Source organism: Poecile atricapillus, chromosome 1 (genome assembly GCF_030490865.1).
Source record: "Poecile atricapillus isolate bPoeAtr1 chromosome 1, bPoeAtr1.hap1, whole genome shotgun sequence".
Taxonomy (NCBI): Eukaryota; Metazoa; Chordata; class Aves; order Passeriformes; family Paridae; genus Poecile; species Poecile atricapillus.
The window spans coordinates 28102423-28125309 of record NC_081249.1 but is presented as its reverse complement, the minus strand read 5'-3'; the positions used below and the strand labels follow the sequence as shown (position 1 = coordinate 28125309).

The 22887-nt window shown below is 36.5% G+C and overlaps 1 protein-coding gene across 4 annotated transcripts in view; it reads right to left on the bottom strand.

Moving 5' to 3' along the window:
• The window catches only part of UXS1 (UDP-glucuronate decarboxylase 1), a 56475-nt gene that overhangs the window by 14795 nt on the left and 18793 nt on the right, over positions 1-22887 (bottom strand). For 2 of the 4 annotated variants that reach the window (XM_058860645.1, XM_058860654.1), the window contains 5 exons: positions 21646-21706; positions 16776-16956; positions 6024-6128; positions 4644-4703; positions 2495-2616 (listed from right to left, as the gene is read on the bottom strand). In XM_058860645.1, the coding sequence (XP_058716628.1) occupies positions 2495-2616; positions 4644-4703; positions 6024-6128; positions 16776-16956; positions 21646-21706 (529 nt within the window). The remainder of the gene's footprint in view (positions 1-2494; positions 2617-4643; positions 4704-6023; positions 6129-16775; positions 16957-21645; positions 21707-22887) is intronic. The other 2 variants (XM_058860660.1, XM_058860665.1) reach the window with 1 other exon arrangement.

Genomic DNA, 22887 nt, shown 5'->3' with positions numbered 1-22887 from the left:
GGCAATTCCAAAACTACCACTTAATGCGATAGCTGTATCACAACCAAACCCATTTCTTACCACCAAAGCTTTCAGAGTCACACAGCTGGTATGAAAAAATGGATGAAGAAAGTGGAAGGGGAAGAAAAATTTTCCTGTAACATTCCCTAGTGACCTGAAGTGTTGCTTCAGCTCTGGAGAATTTCCTTACAGGTCAGTGGTATAAGAAAAGAAAGAAATCTTATTCACAAAACACCCTTAATATGCACAGCATTTAAAATGCTGAGTATCTTTATTTACAACACAGCTATGCAGATGATGCAAATCCCTGCCATAAGGGTAGTATCAGATTCTAGTCAGTATTTAAATTAATCCAGAGCATTGGAGTAAACATTAATACCTAGACTTCCAGGCAGCTCCAGAATGCAAAATGCAATTTTTTAAAGATTGAACAGATAACTGAATGGCAAGTCCTGAACAAAGCACAAAATTTACACTGAGATACTGTGTGCTGAAACTCCCCTCCCACTGCTCTTTGATAAAGTCAAGAAATGCTTAATTCATGGGGCCAAAATGAGCGAACAGAATAACACTGCCAGCAGAAAAGAATGCACTAAGAATGCCTTGGTCAGGACAGGCTACTGAGGAACTGTAAATAGCCAATTTTGACTAGATTCAAAATCCATTCAAGCAGGCTGTCTGGAAGTATAATGCAGAAGTTTAGTTTTACTTCACATTTTTTGGAAACACTATTAGGTATTTAGGTACCTAGCAATGTGCATAATGATGGAAATCTTTGTACAAAATTACCAAAAAATGCAAAATAACTTTGCCTGTTTCTTCTTTTTATTGAAGCAGAGAGATTCTAGAGATATTTTAGCCTGAAATACTGCAAATCCTACTGTTTGGGGCTAGGTAATTCCTACTGAAAATCCTCTTAAAAACACAATGCTTATTTGCTTAGAGGAAAGCAGACCTTTTCAAAAGGTAAGGTTTCCTCCACTAATAACAGCATACCACCTAAACACTACTCACCCCTCTTTTCCCCCACAGCAGCTCAACAGTGTTTCAGAATATATATGAACATAGGCCAAGCTTGGGCAGACTTCATTAACCCATAACAAAATACAAGAAATACGTCACAGAGATGCCTCTAGGACAGACAGTTCATCTGCATCTTGAGTTTTTACTTAATGTATGTGTTCCACCTTACAAATCTTTCCTATTCATTATAAATCCTGCATAAAATTTATGAGATGCTATCATGACTCATGCTGTGGTTTTAAGATACAGCCCATGATTTTAAAAATTACCTACTCATGCCTTTCTGAAAGAATACTGCAGTGTGTACCACAAACTTGCAAAAAATGCAATACCCTACAGCACAAGAATTTCTCATAAAAACTGCAGTTTTCAACTGCAAATGGGTCTCCAGACTGACAAGGAATATTTTACAAGAGTGAAATACCAGAGACATCATCCTGAACAAGAGCAGTATCACCATGTTGGACCTTAAATGATCTAAAAGAGAACAAAGGAGACAACCTCTGCCTTCTATGTCTGGTAGAAAAGATAAGACAAAATTACTACGCTATACTAAAATACCACCTCTTGAAGTCTTACCACTTCAGCTTGATTCTGTTTTCAGAATCACTTTTCTCAAAAGAATCACTTTTCAAAAGCACGTAGAATTTTATAATTTAAAGGTTTAAAATTCTATACCATATACTGTGTTTGATTTATACTTTTGTATATTAAGGCTGCAAATAAAAATACTGATACCATTCTCTTTAGTGTACCACATTTGCTAATTGAATAGTCTCCTAGAGCCTAGCTGAACCACAATTAAGGAAGATTTACATACAGGTAAAGAGTCAATGCTACGTTAATTAATGATGAGCTTCTACTTGCTGGTTAGTAAACACAAGGACTCTGGCATGTATAATTTCTTAAACATATTTTAAACTGCATTTTTATCCTCACGTTACTGTGTTTGTCTGAAAACATGTATTACATAGCTAGGTACTATTAAGGTCTGTATTTATACCTGCGTAATTTTAAGGCATTTCAAAGGTGCTTAAAATACATTGCTTCTATATAAGTACTCATTAAAGATATTCCCCATTCTTACCTGTATATTCTGATTTTGATTATTCTCCTTCAACATTCCACATTTATCTGTAATGGCACCATTCAATACTACTGACTTCTCAGTACACTAAGGTCACCTCAGTTTAATCTGTCTAAAAACTATTCACTATACTGAAAGACATACCTTTTAAGAAGACTAAAGCACATTTTCTACAAGAAGACTGCTCATCTGAAAACACCCAACAGATGGGAGCAATAAAACCTTCCCATTAAAGAAAACAGATTTTGCAACAACAGGATAAGTGTTCCTACTCAAGATGTTCTCTTTTGCCTTCCTATCCCTAAATACACATATTCCAGTCTTGCCATACATTGGCCTTCAATAATTACAGAAAAACCACTGAATCTGATGCAAGTTTAATACCTGCTTCATGTATGCATAGCACATAGTCTCTGCAACTCGCTTTCCTTCATCATAGCAGGCTCTTGGACCTATTGGATTCACATGCCCCCAGTAATCCTCATTTTGAGGGTGAACTTCAGGATCTATGGGGAAAATAAAACCCACTTTACATTATGAAATATCAAAAGATGATTATATATGATGAAACTTTCAGTAGAACATTTGCGTTATACAAGTCAGCACAGCTTCTCTCTGAATTCTGCATTTTAGAAAATCTTACATTTTAACACAATGTCTTTAAAGTACTATCACTGAAACCATGAGAACGGCAGTGGCAGAAGATGAAAGACTAGTAAAATAACTGAATACAAGCAAAGAATAGCCAGCAATTGCTTTCCCCAAAAGAGTGTGTGAACAGAGGGTTAAATTCAACTGTTCTCTGCAAAGGCAGACTACCTCAGGGGCATAAATACAACTTTTACCTAATGTGCTTTCAAGGAAGCATTACAGGTTATGTAGGCAGCAGTTAGGTAGGAGGCACAGGTTATGCAGGAAAGTAAAGCATATTCAAATTTCATAAAATACAAAACAAGGAAAGAAAAATGGAGAAAATAAGGATATACGGCATTTCTTAAAGAGATAAGAGTGATATACCACAAAGTATTTAACATTTCTATTTTGCCCTAAGCATTTTTACTATCACTAGGCACAATCAGATTAGACAATCCTTTGATTTAATCCAGTGTAGAAGTTATTGATCATAAAAAACTGAACAACCGAACGATAATCACCTAGGAACCTTGATGGTGTGTGCTTTGTATGCTAGAAAAAATATAAACATTTGCTTAAATTTCCCCCTTTGTTGTCTATAGGACAGTATAATTTCTACTGGGTTTAAAGTTCGCATACATTACTACAGAACTTCCTAGTGTTGAAAGCTAATTTTTGAAACAGCCTTGACAGTCAGTTCTGATCAAACCTTCCTGATTTTATGCTGCCCAGACATGATTATGAATGAATTTGAGCCCCATGAAAGCCACAGAGCAATAGTAAACGCATATAAGTTTTATATTATTATAAAAGCCCATAGCAATCTCGAAAGGGCCTGAAAAGATGCTGTGGGAAAGGAGATACTCCAGAAGGGAGTTTCTTCAGTTACAGAAGAGTCCTTGGGGCTATAATTCTTCTCTGCAGAGCCTGACCATGGATAATCTAAGGCTTGGGACGCAGTAGGAATGCTGCACATCCTCAAGCCACTTTGCCCAATCATCTTCTGGCCACTTTGGCCAATCATCTTAGTGATCTCCTGCTAGATTATTTACTTTGAATCTCCTGGACTGAAGTTGCTCCACCAAAAGTGTACACCTGGAGGTTCTTCATCCTTCCTCACTTTTTGGTCACAAAGCTTTGTATCTTGCAACACAGGTGGCCATTTTTTGTTTACCTGTTTGTTCTTTACAGCCAAGAGTCAAATCTACTTTCATTGAGCAGGGTACTGCACCTGTGGATCTCCACTAATCTTGCAAGACTGCTATGATCAATCATGTAATATTTCAGAATAGAAGGAAGTTTCTCTAGCAGGCACAGGGTCTGTTACATACCTAAGGAAGTACTACAGATCCTTGCTGCATCCTGTCACCGTTCTATCCATCATTCTTTCACTCCCTCACTTCTAACAGTAAGATGCTGCCAAATATTACATTTTAAGAGACACCAGAAGAACCTGCATGTACAACCAGTATTTTCTAAGCTTGAAGGTTACATCCTTTGTGTATTACACATCAGGGCAATTGCTAAATCTTAACAATACAATTCCTATGTGATGGGAAAAAGATATGCATATTTACTATTGAAATTATCTTTCTTCTCAGATTTTCATTATGGCATCTGGGCTTTAGAGTACAACTCTCAATTTCCCCGCAAGCCCTTTGGAAAAAGAGATGTAAACTAGGACACAGAAAGGATACAGACAACACACCACCAGTCCCCTGCCACCACTCTTGACTAGATACATAAAGCAAGCACTGTAAATGCCATTCTCATATTTTTAACTGTAAGAAGAGCATCTCCTAAAAAAGTAAGCTAAGACGGGTGATGAAAATCTATCATTCTGGTATCTGACAGAAGATTCATATCTGAAGAGCTCTAAATACTGTTTTATTATTCTTACCTCCATAAACCTCTGATGTAGAGGCCAGCAGCAGCCGTGCTCCAACACGTTTAGCTAAACCTAGATTTTGGGCAATGGGGAAAGAACATAATTAGTGCAAGAATCTTTCACTCATGCTACTTGTTTTAGTGTGATCCTGTTCTACACGTTTTTAAAGAGAATTTGATTTCTCTCACTAGGCAAATTTAGCTGAAAATGACATCCATAGCTCCCACTTCCAAACTAGAAAACTTAAGAAACAGCAGAGCAGCACCTGGATGTGATGTGTTTGCTTCTGGGACTAACATTTGCACTGAATCCAGATCCAAGAACTTAATCTATTGCAATCTAAAAGCCAAGGAAGCATTCCAATAAGGAAATCAGGATCTTGAAACAACATAGCATATTATGATTACCAAATCCTTCTTTACACAGATTAAAGAAAAGTTATGTAAAGAAACTTATACAGAATAACATGTTATACGACAAAAATCAATAATTTCTCCTTTATTACGCTCTTTTAAATTGCTTGGATGACCCTACCCATCACTTGAGATTATCCTGCATTCCATGGCAAATGAAGCAAATCTCTCACCTGTGCCATTCTGGTAGCTCAATAGCTTCTGAATCACTTGATTCTCTGAACAGTACTCTCAAGAGTATCACTCAAATAAGAAACTCAGCTACGCTAATGCCCAGGAGTTCTTCTGACTCATAACAGTTCTTAGGATCACTGACATTCAGATCAGTCTCCATCATACCAAATGGCACAGAGATGGGAGGAAAAAGTAGTGAAGGCTTGAGGTCTTCTTTTCACAGACCCATTCTCAGCATCAGAACTAGGAGACATAGCTGAAAACGTTGCCTCGTAATTATCCGGCATGAAGCTAGACATTAAACACTCTTTCAGAATTTGCTAGCCAAGGCATGCAAAAGAGGCAAGAAGCTGCAGTATTCCTGATGTCTGGAGTTTAAACCAGTGCAGTTCCACCTACTCCAAAGTCTGCTGAGCTGGAAAGGAACACTCACTTATAGTTATTGTGGGAATGTTCCACAGTCACCAAAGTGTAAACTGCAGTTATGAACACAACAGTGCTATAAAAACCCCATGCTCTTAATTTTTCCTGTTACTTCTTACTTAATTACTGCACACTCCATAGCCAATTTACAGGCACAAAGTTCTTGTGCTATGAAAGCCATGTTGTCAGTGTTCATTTGCAGGTATATTTAAAGGATAAAAATCTTCAAAGAGGGTAAAAATACACCCAACTTTCTTTTGCTTAAATAAACAACTTTTTAAAATGTACAACTCATTTGCTTCATCCCTCCCACTCCCCAGCAACTACGTCAGGATTATATGATGTCTAACCAAGTTAAGTAAGAAAAAAAGATTCCACTTACCCAGCATGTTTAATGTTCCAATAGTGTTGGTCTTCAATGTTTTTATAGGATTATACATGTAATTTGGAGGAGAAGCAGGAGATGCTAGATGATAGATCTGGTCCACTAGAGAAAAATGGAGGAGATAACATTATTATTTTCCCACATAAGATATTAAATGAGAAAGCATTGAAATCAAGAAACAAGTACTCCTTTGTGCACTCCTAGCACTGGAAGCCAGCACTTACTGTGCTGCTACCTACAGATGATATGTACACAAACCTGCTGTAACTCTTAGAAGAAATTTTTAGTAAAACAAAACCTAGAGCATAATGTAATATATCAACACTATTGACATGGATATAGATGTCTGTGTTGGTGTTCACACTTTTCCACTTATAAAAAATTTATCTGAGTACTTCAGAAATGTTTAGAAGCTGCAAAAGTATTCACAGCGTTCTGTTATACTGAAGTTTTTAAGTGGCTACAATCTTCAGAGTATTTTTCTAAAATAGACTGTGAAGCAAAAATGGTACACATTTTTTCAGTATGAGGAGAAACTTCTTGGGAAAATTAAATACTGTATTTTTATTTCTAGACCATCTGTCAATGAAATATTATTTTGCTTTGTATCATTTATATATTAAATATTTACGGCAAAATATAATGCAACTTCTGTCTTTTTTTTCCCGGTTACTTTTGTTATACATATGCAATGCTTTGGATAACGTTATTTTTGCTTTAATTAAAAAAAACAAACACAAAAATCAAAACTCAATACAGAGATTTCAGCACACTCATCCACTCCCTGTTATAAAACACAATTAACCAAAGACCTACTCAAAATGCGTTGTCTGAGATGATTGAAGGTTGGACGTATTAGAAACAAAGACTGTTGGAAACAAACTTGTTAAATTATAACAAAAACAAAGCAATGAAAACTGGATTCATTTCCATAGGCGGTATCTGATATTGAAAAGCTCAACCTGCAAGACATTCACAACATGACTGTTGTAAATATGCAAATGTCTTTCTGTCTTCTATGTAACTTGACTCACAGCAAGCCAGAACTATGAAAAAAACCACCCATGGAAAAATACCTGCAAAAGCAAAAATTAAACATAAGTCCAAATGAGATGTTTAAGGAAGAAGAAATCCCCTGTACCAAGGTCATTCAAGAAAAGCAATCAAGAGGTGAGGTAATAATTAGCATGGCCTGATAAAAGAAAGAGAAAATAACTTCTCTGTATTTTAAAAGTTAGGGGGTTTTTTTGTTTGGTTTTGTTGGGTTTTTTTTAAAAAGGCTTGCCATTGAAACCAGAAAGAAGCTGGAAAAGTCAAGGCTAGCTGCTATTCTGCAGGAAAAACACTGCATGGCATGAGGCTGTCTTGCCCTAGAATAGAACACTAGAGGTAAAACAAATGTTTTCTTTCTATTTCCTTAGGTGTTTTATTATTAAAAGCAATAGCAAATCACAGCATTAAAAAATCATCTGTACTTTGACCACATAATGATTTCTCTTAAGCCTTTTGTTGGGGGCTTTAACTTTCAGAGTGTCTGTGACATAATGAACTTTCTCCTCCAGTTAAATTACTTTTCTTACTTAAAACAGCTTAGAAGCACCCTTGACTTTCAAGTTAAAAAAAAAATAAATCCAAGAACAAAACAAACAAATTTTCTTTTTCTCCATTTAAATGCAACTGTACTTGCTTAAACAGCACAAGCTGTATATGAATTACATGTAGTAGGAAAAAAAAATAAATTTATAAATGGTTTGAGTTGGAAGAGACCTTAAAGATCACCTATATCCCACCAGACCAGGCTGAACAAAGCCCCATCCAGACTGGAACACTTTCAGCAACAGGACTTCCACAGCTTCTCTGGGCAATCTGTTCTGGTGCCTCACCACCCTCACAGTAGAGATTCTGTTTCCTAGCTCTAATCTAAACCTACCTTCTTACAGTTTAAAGCCATTTCCCCTTGTCCTATCACTATATGAAAAAATAAAGTACCAACTATGAAGTTATCACCTGCTTTTAACTAGCTGAGAACACTGAAAGGTTTGAGGAATGTGCCTCCTTTTGAAGACTTCCTTCCCATACTCAAATTTCATTTGTCAAAGAAAACCTTTGCTTTCTGACCTCCAATATACATATATATATAGAAAAAAAAAAGCAGACTAGTAGGGCAAAAGCATACATAAGTGGCTTGAATTATCCTTGTGAAAGTCATCCCTTACTTTTCAACAGTGTATTGAGCAATGAAAAAATGAAAAGTAGGTAAGTCTTCAAAGCACAAGCATCTCCTTCACATTAAAACATTACATTCGTTTTAAGATAAGCACGTGCTCTGGTAACAACACATTAAAAATACCAGCAATATTGGCATGGTAAAATATTCAACCTACTTTCTTTCTGAATCCCTAATGAAGTGTGCTTGTATAGAAGTAAAGTTTTTCTAGATTAACTGTTGTGTCTATTGTCTACTGAGCAGGCTCAGATCCTGACTTCCATGTAACAGAACTTGGATAAGCACACACTGGATCATCTGGAGGAAGCATTTCAGTCTAACCCATACTGCAGCCCTGCATTATCACTGCAACACAAGAAATACTGCAAAATAACTTAATTCACTGATTAAACTCATAATGTCAAGTGACCAAAATAAGAATAAATTATTTCAAGCCATACCTCACCCCAGAGAACAATTAACTATCAACATAAACATAAGATGAGCTCCTAAGGCAAACTTAATGACTGTTACTGCAAGTCCTGTCTTGACAGAGTAATGGTATTTGACAGTATGCTCATACAGATGCCACAAAATATAACTAATTACATGTTGCCGCACTCTCTTTGGTCTACAGCTGTTTATCTCTAGTGCAGGGATGAATTGCTGCCTAGAAGATGTCAAAACAGCCCAGAAAGCTAAAGAGAGACAGTTTTGGCAGATGTGTAATGTTGTTGAATTTTTATTCTCACATAAAAAAGTGCAGAGAAGTAAAATTTTATGTAGCAGGTTCTCAGCTATTTGTTCTTGAATGATCAGGAATTGTACATCCAACCACTATCAACTGTAGTGCAGCATCAAGAAAGTGTTTGTCACACAAGGCACCTGCAATAGCAACAAAAATAGCATCTCAAAGACAACCTGACGCAGCAAGAGCTGGCAGAAGAAAGTTCCCAGCTTAGGCTCAATTCCATGTCCTACCTGCTAATGCAGCTGAAACTTCTAGGAGTCTGTCTGCAACATGAAGCTAGTTCTTCTGCATGATGAAATCTGACATGGAATAACTACTCCTTACTTTGGTCACTGTGACACTGTAAGCTTAAGCAATGAATAAAGCTGGAATCAATTTTTGAGCTGGGGAAATAATGCAAAATTGTATCATGGGGTAAATTTTAACTGGTTTGTTGAATGTCAATACACCTTCTACAGATGACTTCTGAACACGAATAAAATACATGACTACCTCAAGGTTTGCTTTAAGTATCCCATTCCCACAGCATGCTGTCATAAAACAAAGACTGGAAGATGGCAAAAGGAATGCTCTGTAAAGATGCTGACTGATGCTTGCAAGCAGCAGGTAATTCAAGCACGGTGGTATAGAAAAATTAAGAAAGCAATTGCTGAAGTCACCTACAGCCAACTCAAAGCTGAACTATGACCTGAGTTTTATGCTGTTTCTTTCTACCTACTCCTTCACAATCCTGTCTAAATCAGTTTTTTGACAAGCTGTGTGGAATTTTTGGAAAGAGAAAATGTCACTTCAAAAGCATTTTGGTCTGTTAGTAATTTACTGCCCAATCCTAATCTGTCAAAGCAGAAATGAACTCTTTCCTGCCTCCCTCTCCATCCACTTAATTTTGTTTGGTGGTTTCTTTGTTTTTTATTTAAATACTGCTAATTTTTCACACACAGCAGCTCGTATAGGAATGGTTCCTTTAATGGCATGTGGCAATTCAGATACAGAAGGTCAAAAACTACCATTCCTTTTGCTCCACAAGGATACTGCTAGCCTGTGATTATCCAAGTGGCCATATAACTGTTAGCTAGAAACAAATGCATTTAAAATACAAAACTCCAAAACCTCCTTATAATATTCAAGTTTATTTACTTATTTTTAAACGTGAAACTAACAGTAAAAAACACTGCAAAAGAAAGCAAGAAAGCAAGGAAGAAAGCACTCCCATTCTCTAAGTCCTTCATTCTTCCTTTTGTTTCCCAGCTAGCAATTGTTTTAAATGGAACAAAGAGAAGGAGCTGGTGGGAAAACAAGGTTTTCCTTGCCAGACGTACAGTCTTGCCTGTCTCGTTTGCCTCTATACTTTTCCCCCATGCAGAAAGGCAAAAATCGACCCCTGTATGGAAGAGGTTCAGCAAGAGCAGAACTGTCAAAGATGGAAAATGGGGAATTTGGGAATGGCAAAAGAGATGGAAAATGGGGAAGATGGGCCAAGTGTCAGATGGCCATCATCTGGATCAGGACAGGCAACCAGGCAGCTACAGGACCTCCGCCTTTTGCCTGGGAAGGAATCTTTCACATATCAAGGCTAAGACCAATGAAAAACGTCACCATTTTCCCAAAACATTTAGAGGATGCTGGACATTTCAGTAGGGTGAAAAGTTTCTACCACAAACTTTTCATATTTGATTCATCAAGCTTACAATGCTGAAATCAGAATAATTGTTTCTCATTCCACCTTCCCTCTAATAACTGTCAGGTCTGAAAAATACCTACTTTTCTTTGGGTTTTCCCCTCAGAATTTCAGCAGGCCAGCTAGCCAAAGCCATTGACCCAGCTTGGCTGACAACTCTGTATGTTGTAGCACAAAGTTACCTGTTATTTAAGATAGCAGACAACTTAACTCTGTTCCAGACAGACCTGTGGAAAGCTATCCAAGCTACACCTTTGCAAAGGATTAACTGTTAGGGTGCCCGGGACAGTATGTACTGAAGGACAGAAAGAAATACATCCAGTAATTGACCTCCACAACTCTTTCTTGCTACACAAGGTAAAGAAAAGAAGTTTTATAAAATTTAATATGAAGCCTTGAGCTAGCTTTGCAATAAAGTCATAGTGCAATTATTTGAAAATAACTGTTAACAGTTGTGCAAAGTGCTACTTTAAGAACCACAACAGAAGAACAAATGATAACAATAAAATTATGCAAGTTTTGTGTGTAACTCACATGAGAGACTACAACTTTGTTAATCTACTTTATTAACTTTGTTAAACTACAGCAAGTAGTTTACTAAGCACATAGATTTACCAGGATCGTAAACTACTGATAAAGAAACATTAAACAAATCTGTTATGTTACAATTTTATTGAAAAAAAGGCCAAAACAATAAAATTCATTTCAAAATAGCACAGACACAGAAGTTGGCATAAACATTCAAGCCAGGTATGCAAGGTATACTGTGGCAAATATAGAAGTCTGTGCTCCAGAAAAAGTTTAAGTAACATATTGCAAGAGAAACAGCAATTAATGTTTGCCAATTATGCCCTTCTCTATGTGTAAAGCTGAAGAAAAAAATATCCCTAAAATTTAGCATACATGGAATCTGCAATAACTAAATTTGGACACAAGCATTCAATCCTTGTGTTTTTATTAATGCTAAACAAGAATGATCAATAAAGCCACTTATCCTAGGATGACTAGGGCAAAATACTCCATAAAACTCCAAAATACTACCATAAAACTACCTTCCTTCATACCATCTTTATTTTCTAGCCCTAATACTGCATATGTTCTCCATGCTTCTTAAGTGAATGGTAAGGAAGAAATCTACCACCTTTCCTATGACAGGAAATGACCTTCATCCTTCAATTTCTGCCTTCAACATATGTCACGGTCCCAGAAAGGACTGAACGGGTCACCAAGTCCACTAAGCACCTGCATCCATCACCGTATTTGCTAGTCAGGAAGCACTGAGCAGAAAAGCTTTGATCAGAAGCATACAAATAAGTTTCTACAGCTTGAATGCATGGACTTTTCTTGTAAAAAAAGCAGCTGTGCCTAATTCCTTACTGGAGGTCAGGCCAGAGAAGCTGAAACAATGAAGTGAGACATTTCTATTGCCCTGAACTAAAAAGGACTACGAACAGAAGTTCATTTACCTGATGCTAAGCACGTTGTCTGTAATATCAGGCAAACTGGAATAACTCAAAGATTTGCCACATTGCTCATACTGGAGCCGTTTTGGAGAGTCTCATACCAGAGACCAAAATCAAGGCACCACTGCACTTGGCTCTGGACAAACAAAGTAAAGTAGCATCTGCTACTCTCTGCCTTGCCATACAATTATGACCATACAATTTTAAACCAGCTGAACATATTAAGCACATATGAATGAAGACCAGGAAGGGAAAAACCTGGGACAGAAGTATGTATGCAAAAAAAAAAAAGCAAAGCCACTTATTAAAGACACTCTCTGTGTTTGTATGTGCTTTGAATTACCTGTGAGAGGACTTGAAGACTGAACAATTCAGGGATACTGTAGAACATTGCTTATTAAAATGCTACCATGCTGACATCTGAAAGGCTGTTATTCACAAGAAGGCTATAGACTATGCTTTTGACCAATTTTGTGAGACTGTCGGTCTTAGCCTTAAAAATCAACTTAGACCTACAAGCTAGCAAAGTCCTTAAAAATAAAAGGATTTTTAATCCCAGCCAAGCAAATGATTTATTAAAATCTATAAATACTGTTACTTTACATACCTATGTGCATGTAACAAGCAACTAAAACACCTCCTGCAAACTCTGAAAGCCAATATCCTTGTCACTATGTGTATCACATGCTTACACCGTCTCTCAACTTGCAAAATGTTTTTTTATTATATCATTTTAAAAGCTTTTCCAGTGAGAGTCAAAGGAGACAAAACTACCTTTGTGTTCACAACAGGCACTGAAATTAGAGACAACATTCAATAAATGTTTCTCCAGAAACTGGACTGCTGGAATTAAGAATTAAAACAGAACAACAAACAAAGACCAAAACCAAACAGCTTCAGATAGCTGAAGATCAATCTCAGAACATAAGCCATGAAACCATTTATCATTACTTACCACTTACACTTCTCTCTCATTTCATATTATATTACTTAGGTAGTGCACATGCACTTGTTTTAAATAGAAGTTTTTGAGCATAAGAGGGGAACTACTCTTCACTGCTCTGCCCAAAAAGTGTTTGGGCAGCAGTTTCAGCTGCCACAGACTGCAATTTTAGAAGTATCATACTGTATTTTTCAATACATACTGTGCATCTTTGATTAGGGAAGTGAAACCAGTTCAACTGACTCAACTGTTTCCACCCTTGACTGTAAACTGGTGGCATTTTCAGGCCTGTTTTCATTTCAAATTTGTGAAAGGTGTGGTAAAAAACCAAAACAACAGCACCAAGCAACCAAAAAGAAATGCAAGGCTGAAGGAACAGTGAAACAGTTCAGCTGAGGACATCTTTCAGATACAGGAGATAGCAGGGTTTAAAGGAAATGTGCACATATCACTTCACAGAAGATTATTTTAAGGCTTCCAAAACTTGCTGAGGAAGCAGGAAGAAGAAACGCCAGTGGGAGAAGGATATGGGCTATGTATAACTGCCTCATGCTTTCTTCCAGATTTATTCAAATGCTGCGTATACCTAAGGGTAGTTGAAAATTGGACCTCAAGACCGAAAACTGAGAGGCATTTTTTCCTGTTTATGGCTCCAGTTTGTGGAATGATCATATGCCATCTTATGACATCACCTTGAAAGAGACTTGGGTTTTTTTGTGTGTTTTTGGGGGTTTTGCAGGGTATATGGGCTGTGTGTTTTTGCAGTTTTGTTTTTTGTTTTTTTATTGTTTCCATGTATCTATGTTTTTAGGTTAGGGCTCTTTTTGGTTTGGTTGGTTTCTTGTGGGTTTGTTTTGTTGGGTTTTTTTTACACATATATGGAAGTATAACAATATTTCAGAGTAGAAATACAGACTTTGGTGGCTTGAAGTGATATAAATATTTTACTACAAACACAGGGTCAAGTCTAAAGCAAAGGTGAGTATAAACAAGACAGCAATAATGCTTATGTCACTATGTAAACCAAGTATTTTACTTATACTACTATAAATAATGTACATTTATTTAATACAGAATTTCCATTGGCATTTTCTAATGCAATTTCACCTATTACCCTGAAGTGCGGTACCATCACATTAACACCAGATGAAGCATTAATTCTTATTTGTTTTCCAGTTCACATCTGTATGTCTTTACAATATGGTTTGCAAGAACATGAGCCACATTGCTCTCAAGTTAGCATCTTGGGGCATTTGTAAACTTAATGAATGTAAAGAATGAGACAGAAAATAAGTAAAGGTGAATTTCTATCTTTTTTCTCTCTGATAATACAAAAAAAGAGTGTTAAGTGATTATTTTCTTTCCAGACCAGCCTTCAGAAAAAAACAACCTGTCTTCCAGTACCAGAAAAATGCCCATTTAATAGTGTGCAAAAGCTATATGTGAGGGTCAGGCTGAAATGAAAATATCTTTAAAAACACAGAATTTAACTATAACAGGAAAAAAAGGGTTAATATAGAGCTATTTAAGCCTTTTTTTTTTTTACTATTTTCCACCTTTCAAGATTCCTGAGCTACTTTCATTCCACTAAAGAATTCAAAACCCTTTTAAAACAAAGTGAAAACGTGTGCATTTCCAAATGCTAAAGCAAATAAAATCCTAGCAGAGGAGAAAGACATTCAGCACTAAAGATAACTACAGCTGTCACAGGGCTAAAAAAAAAAAAATAATAAAAAAAAATTATTTTCAGTGATTTATTATTGTTTCTGGCCAACCTAGATCAAGATCCAAGAATGCTGAGTCCCACTTCGTGTCATGGATCAAAGGTAATGACGCAGACAAGGCAGACTGTGCGTAGGCATCACTGTGAAGCTGAAAGCTACACATCTTGAGACTAAATTCACTTTTCTATATCCAGAGCAAAAGCACTGTTCTCTCTAGACCAAAAATGAGGTCTCTTTCAGAAATAAAGCACTGATTATCCTCTCTGGAACTGAACTGTCAAACAACCTTATATAACCTCATTTAAACAGGACAGCAAATACAGACAAATTCTTTAGACACAAACCTACTTTTTATCATGACATTATTTAGTCATTCCAACTTCTATTTACAAATAAAAAGGAGAAAACCAGGACTAAGAAAATAAGTATCTGATCTGTTACAAAAACTAACTCCCCCACTGTCTCAATGGACTATAAACTCTGCAATGAAACAAAATTTTAACATGTTCTTAAGTGTATGAAAGTTAATTTTATTTTAAAACTTCACCATGCCAGCCTCAATTTATACTGTTGGAAGATGAAAAGACGTTCAATAAACGAACCCACTGAATAACATGTAATAATTAGCTGTCAGTATTAAACAGGGAATTGGTGTCTTAATTACATAGCCCATAGGAAAGGTAGCAAAGGATCTCAGAATTCCCATTCATTAATGCCTAGTTAGCTGGGCAACAATATTAGCAACGATGATAACTCTTTGAGAAAGTCTCAAGTGTAATCAGTCAGAAAGAAGGTAATGCATGGAAAAGATTAGAAAAGCTGACAAGTTGATTTGGCTGAGGTACGAGCTATCAGCACCTGGAGTCAGTTAATAAGATCCTTGTTTCATTATCCCATCAGTGGAAGCAGAAGTTGGAAGTAAAATAACAGGCAGTAACTGATCCAGTGCATTGTCAGAACAGAGCAGGAGCACGTGTTTTTGCAGGACTGTTTCAGTAGTGTTGCCAGGAATTCATCACAAGCAATAACACAAGAGATGCAATTACTAGATGTATTTCCTGTGAAATTCCATCCACTAGAATTCAGCAGGAATTTAAAAAAACAAAATGAGCTGCTCAGTAGTTTTTTTCCTTAAAATGACCAAGTACATTCCTACAGTTTTAAAAGGATGGAGCACACCCACCAGAACTGCAGTGCAAATTGAGCAATGCTTTCACTGACTCATTATATGGCTAGATAGTCCCATAAAAGTTGATAAATGCATGTCTCTCTCAAATACAACCATGTTAATGGTGCCTTAAAATCTGACTATTTAGTAGTTTGAGGTTTATGATAGTTCAGATGTTGAGCTACTACTTTAAAGCCGAACATACTTTTGTTTGTTTGCTTCTTTCTTTAAGATTGGTGTATTTTTTTGGTTTTTTCTTGAAAACTAGGGAAATCCAGTGCTGCTGTTTTCCTACTCTTCATGCTGTAGAATGCCTGTACCTAAAGCAGGAGCAATGTTTTCTACAGAAGACACTGAAAGCAACTAAGGAAAGTTAATTTCCTCTCAACTGACCATACACATTTGCAGGATGTATGTCTAGTCTAACTGCAGCTCTCAATTAAACTTCAGTTCATGAAATATCTGTACCACAGACTCTGCGTGCCTGCGCAGGCACATAGGAAAGTGGGACAGTGGATGGGACAGACAGACTGACCCACTGCCATCTTGCCTTCTCACAATATCTGACATATCAGGATGCTTTTAAGGTCTCTTTCCTCCTGTCCACTCTGAAAAGAAGAAGATTTCAAAGACAAAAGTGCTCTGAACCTTTTACTCCAAACTGGTCACAGAAAATAGTCTAATAATAAACAAAGCATACAGATATTAGATAGATCAATACAGAACTCAGCATTTATATTTAATTTCTTTACAGACACACACACCCAGAACAGAAAGGCACAAAGAAGTGCAAATACCAAAGCAGAGACTACCTACCTTCAATGTACAGGGGCTCAACGACATCATGATTTATCAGTTCGAAGTTCTCATGACCAATCCAGTGCTCCACATTTCTTTTCCTGCCCGTAAAGAAGTTGTCCACAACTGTAACCTCATGGCCATCCATCATTAGTTTGTCAGTAAGATGAGAACCCACAAACCCTGCTCCTCCAGTTATCTGCGTTAGGACAGTTGGTATAAATTTTTTTTTCTTTTTACAGAGACACTAGACAAAGTCTACAAACATAAAGACAGAACAGTAGGTTTCAGATCTTTGCTTACACCAGGGGAAACAACTCCATTTCAACGTATGTTTTTTTTTCCCAAGATTTACAGCTTAAAATTTCGAGAAACATATTTGACATGTTTCATCATGGTCAGACTAGAAGGTCAGCTACCTATTCATATCAACAAAATCTCTTTTTCAGATTACATTCTTTTCCTTTTTTTCCTTCAAATTGGATTGTGCTTTTTTTTGTGACAGCAGTGTCTAAAAAGATGCAGAAAGGTAATAGGAGAAAGTTCTGCAAATCCCATTTCTCAGGAAGAAAAAAAAAGGTATAACAGAATGCCAGGTTATTTTCATGGCAAATTTATCAGACATGTCAAATGCAGCTTCTGTCTGGTTTACATGGAAGACATGCTGGGTGTTCTAAGTAAATACTGTAAGTTTGCACCCACAAAGGAGAAAGGGAATTCTCTGAAGACCTTTCATTTGAAATATCTGCTAAAACCAAAATCATTCTTTCTGTATTTTAATGCATCCATAGCTTACACTGTCCTGGCCTGAGGAGGTCAGTCAGTTGGATTAGATGAACTTTGCAGGTCCCTTACAACTGAAAAAACTCGATACCATTAGCTCTGACATGCAGCATTTGCCTGTCTTGAAACTCTGATGTTCTGCTGCAAAGAAGCAAGCAGAAAAAAAATATTTAAAACCCTGTAATCCTGTTTCATTGAAGAAACAAGAAATTTTCCCCTTTTTGCACCACAGACTTTAACAGTAAACAAGAAAACAAAAATGACTAATTCAGTACTGAAGCAGTCAGCACAATAAGCAGAACTGCAAGTTCTGTGACACATCCAGACCCATCTACAGAAGCAATTATTTTCTCTGCATTTCATGAACTGGTTTCAAGAACCAATACACAATAGATCACAACACTCAAAAAGCAGACTTGTAAAAGACCTGTGTATCAGCTATATATCTGTACAGTCAAATTCATATTTTGAAAGTGATTCAGCTGTTGATGTCCATTCCTCAGCTGTAGTGACAACTAAATAAACAATGAAAGGACAAGGTGGAATCAAGCAGGAATCTAATGAACAGATGGTGTACTGCAATGACAAAGTGCTGTGTGGCAAAGGATGAGATGCCCGAAGCTCTTTTACTTTGGGTTAGTCATAGGCTAAACATTTACTCTGTCCATTACCCCTGCCCTCCAATGTTTTAAAAAACAGGATTAGCAGATTTTTTTTTTTAACTAGAAAAACTATGTTTTTTTAACTAGAAAAAAAGCAAAGGAAAACCTCCAAAGATTGAAAAGGGAAAGAACCATACAAAAACTACATCTGTTTTATTTTGTAAAAACTTGAATGTCCACTTCTTGTATTCTCATCCTTTTTCTTATTAAAAATTCAGGGGAACCAGTGTGTCAAAACAACTGTAAGTAGCAGTTAATTAAAGAATCATTTAGTTGGTCTATTCAGTATTCTTCTGAGTTTGTCAGGGCTTCTGAACCTGAAGGAGAAACAGGATTTAGGTGAAATCCCCTCTGGAATAAAAGAAAGAATCTCAAGGCTCATGTTATACTGCAACAGAGAGAAGAGCAGTTTTCTGGCAGAATGCTGAAAACGAGGAAAGAATAGCAGTAACTGAGGGAGAGCAGCCCTTTCCCATGTGTCACCATTTATCAGAGGGACAAAAGCAAACTCATGCATGGCAAACCTAATGCCATGAGTTTATCCTGGCTCACAAGCAAGCTGCAGCCTTGTTGAATGTTCCAAGGGTTTTGGTTTTTCTGTGGTGACCAGGACAAGACCTTTCTATAGCAGACCTGAACCTACTCCTTCAACAGAGGTCCAAAGAAATCTCCTGTTGCTATTTTTATTTCCAGGATTCTAGAGAAGATAAGTTCAATGCTTGCAATATATGCCTTTGGTGCAGTAAAAGGAAGTGCCTTCTTCCCATATCTCTTATGAAAAAAAACCATCACAAAGCCAACAGACAAAATAGACAAAAGAGTTAAAAAACAAAGGAAAAAAGCACATACACACAAAGAAGAAAAAAAGCATCCAAAAAAAGAAAAAAAAAAGCACAAACCAATTCTGTCAGGAAAGGAGTTTCCAATTATCTTAAACCTACAAGAAGTTTTTAAGATGAATCTAATTGGCTGTATTAATATATCACTTCCATGGGTATTAGACAAAGAACTTAAGAAATTATTGAAAAAGGAGTTGAATTTCCCCTGGAAAAGTAAAAAAAAAATAAAATATGTAAATTATGCTTTTTATCATTACTTGAGGCAACATTAAAAAAAAAGAAAAGATGATTTATCATTGAAGTTCTTTGTACAACCTTCCTGTAATTACTCATAAAAGCATCACTTCTAAATATGACTTCCTGTAAATCACAGTGACATATTAATCTACATAATCATAAGTTGTACATGAATCATATCCATATCAGAACTGAAGCACCAGCACTTGGGTCTTAAAAAGGAATTCTTTATTAAGACAACATTAATGAAAATATTTAATTACTTAGTAGTGCATGTATGCTTGGTAACTTCAGCACCTACTAAAAGGCACAAATATTACAGATAATTATCTTCACTAGAGGCACTTACAAGTTTGTCTATTACATATTTCTGCTGTCTACAATCAGATTCAAAACATCTTATGCCCCATAAGGAAATTATATTAATTTTGTTTTCTGCTTTTATCAATTTACTTTCAATTCAGAAAAAACCCACACAACAGACTGAACCAATGACAACACAATCTTCCACAACAACAATTCCCTCTCTTGCATACGAAAGCCTGTGGCCTAGTCACTTCAGAGAACTCAGGAAATAGATAAATCATGCACAACAAGGTGAAGATCTCTTTTCAATGAAAGTGACAGAATATCTGGTCTCAGCTGAGATACCACCACTACTAAAAATCAACTCAAAAGAGTATCTGTTTAGCAAAAAGTATCTGCTAGAACTGTTGTGTCATCAGGAGAGTGCTGTGGGGATCTCCAGGCTGGAGCTGGAGACTGCAGTCAGAATAAAAAAAAAGTTAAATCAAATTAAGAATGCATTCTAGAAAAAGATACAGTATTAACAAAATGTAAAGCAAAAATACATGATCTAGCAGAATTCACTTGGCTGGCCAATTCTTGAGAATTTTGAAGTGTCATGCAATATTTTTTTTGGAACTACAGCTACTCAAAAGAACATGAATTATTTCCCCTAGGATTATGACAGCAACACCATAACATGGGGAGGAGGCCTATGAATGCCCATCTAAGTTGGCACAAAACTAGTCAGAACAACCTGACACTCCTTTTGGCCAGCTTTCTCTGTAGTCATTTAACCTCTACAAAATATACAGGGAACCAAAAAGCTATTCACCTCCATCTCAGCTGAAAACACTCCTATTCCAACTACTTTCCATTTCTGTTGAAGCAACAGATTTCAACAAAATATCCAGTATTTTTCAGTGGCAAAGTCTGGAAGTGAACATTAAGAGCTCCACAGCCTGTTAACAGCTTTCACTGACACTTTGTTGGAAGTACATTCTCACACAGAAAACATGACATTAAGGTTACTTTATACCCTTGGAAACACACATGAAGAACATGATTTAGGAATTTTCAAAATTAAACCTTTATTTTCTCTCAGTTTATTTTCTATATTCAACAGGGGCACTGGGAGCCTACAGGTCTCCCTCCTTCAGACTGTTGTAAAAATGACAGAACACCATTGCGGAATTAAACTAATTTGGTAACACTTCCTGGAATTTTGCAATAGCAATGAAGATTATTGCCTAACAATACAGTAAAATAATTTTATCTGCATCTTTTCAGTTTTTTTCTTCAAGATTTTGAAGTCAAACAAAAGCACCAGCCAAGTTAGGTACGTTAGCAGGGTTTTGTTGTAGACTTTACTTTCTACTACAGAAGAAGTAGTTCATACTCTTATTTTACACATCTCAAGTAGCTATACTTTGTCTGCCTTCAAAACACAGGGACAATTTCCCCCTCACAAGAAAAATAAACAAGGAAAAATCTAGGTCACAGATAACATCAAAAAGTGTTTGCAGGCTCATTTCCAGCACAATTCACTAAGTTTAAGAATGCCCTGGACAAGAACTTGCCCTGACTTAACCTGCCATCCTCTTCCACACTCAACAGCTTATGATGCTCCAAAGTAACAGAAACAACAGAGAAGATACAGAGAGATGAACACGGCCTGCAGAGCAACTTCTTTCCTAGCTTTATGACTAGATTTTGCCCAATTTGGCGTCACAAGGTTCCCGTCAAGATGTGCTTAGAAAGTTTCCTAGTCTCTGCAAGTTTAAGTCATCTGGGAGCACACACAAAGACTCCTTGGTAATGTGATCCTGAGAAGTTACAGGGAAGAGCAGTTTAGTTGTCGAGTCAAACTTCAAAACCAGAGTCCGAGCGTATTGTTCATATGCTGAGTTTGAGAACATCAACACAAATAAGTGAAGCAGCGCCCTAAAACCTGTGCAACACATATGATACCCTAGGTAATACCCTTCATCCCTTCTCATGTCTTTAATCCTACAAAATAGACTACATTACACAGAATTTTTTGGTATTTCCCCAAAACAACCTCTGAGTAAACGAACTTACCAGGATTCTTTTACGATCCTTTTCTGATAAAAATTTCACTGGTGGGTATTTCTGGGTGAAACTACAGAACATTTCAAAACAAAGAAGAAAATCTAAGTAAGTTTCAGCCTGGTTTCTTTTACATATATCTTTGATATGTGAGAAACTACTGTAAAACCTTCCATTCTGAAAGTTCTGCTAAGACTATATTTAGTCCTTTAGTCTAAAAAACAATCTGGGTCAATACAATACAATGCCTGCGCATGATGAAGTATCAAAATTCATCTGCAAAGAGTGCTTTCAAAATTTCTGCCTGATTTTAAATAATAAATCATTTGACTTTTATCTTTCAAGAGCAGAACTACTGCCAGGAGTGACATCACAAGAGAATAAAACAGTAAAACATAAGCAGTGACTGGACACCTTCTTTTTAAAGATTTAAAAGGCAAACTACCCTCTTAAAAGCTCCTGAAAACAAAGCAAATTTTGTTGACTTACCGCATTGACTTCAAACACTTCTCATTGAAGTTTCAATGTGAAACTTACAACAAAAAGTCTTATTTCTCCTTAGTTTTACAAAAACCAATATAAACTATATATACAACTATAAACATATAAACAAATATAAAATATTTACAGTCAGAATGTTGAAAACACACATTTTAAGATATTTCAACAAATACTACCACAGAACTTATTTAGTATGATAACTAATCTTAATTTTCTTAGACATACTAGATTGCCACTTATTTGATGGTCTTCAAGCTAGTAATTTAATTTTTGTGCCTTCTTTACAAGAACTTAATCACACCAAAAACACCATAAAGTAAAATTATGTGACATATGAATCTTAAGTGCTCTCTCAAGCTCTTGATGCTTCAAAGCTTACAGGAACTTCTCTCCTACCCTGTCATGCATTCTGCATAGACCAACAAAGTCCTCTGTAAGAAGGTGTGAATTTTATTTATTTATTCATTCCAGTAATTAGCCTCATATTCTTGGCAATTTAATAGTTCAGGTTTTCCTTAACTAAATATCACCGTGACACTGCACAAAAATTAAACTATGGTTACTCTTCTCCTCTACTCTTACTCATCTTCTACTCTAGCCTCCACAGGCTAGAGATAGCCTGATGTAGCATGCAGGAGCCAAAAATGCCAAGTTACGTTTTCTTCTACTCACTAACAACTGCTGATTGAACTGACCCTACAACTGTGATCTTGAAGCACCTCCTCCTCTGCTTCTAACCTGCAGTACTGGCTC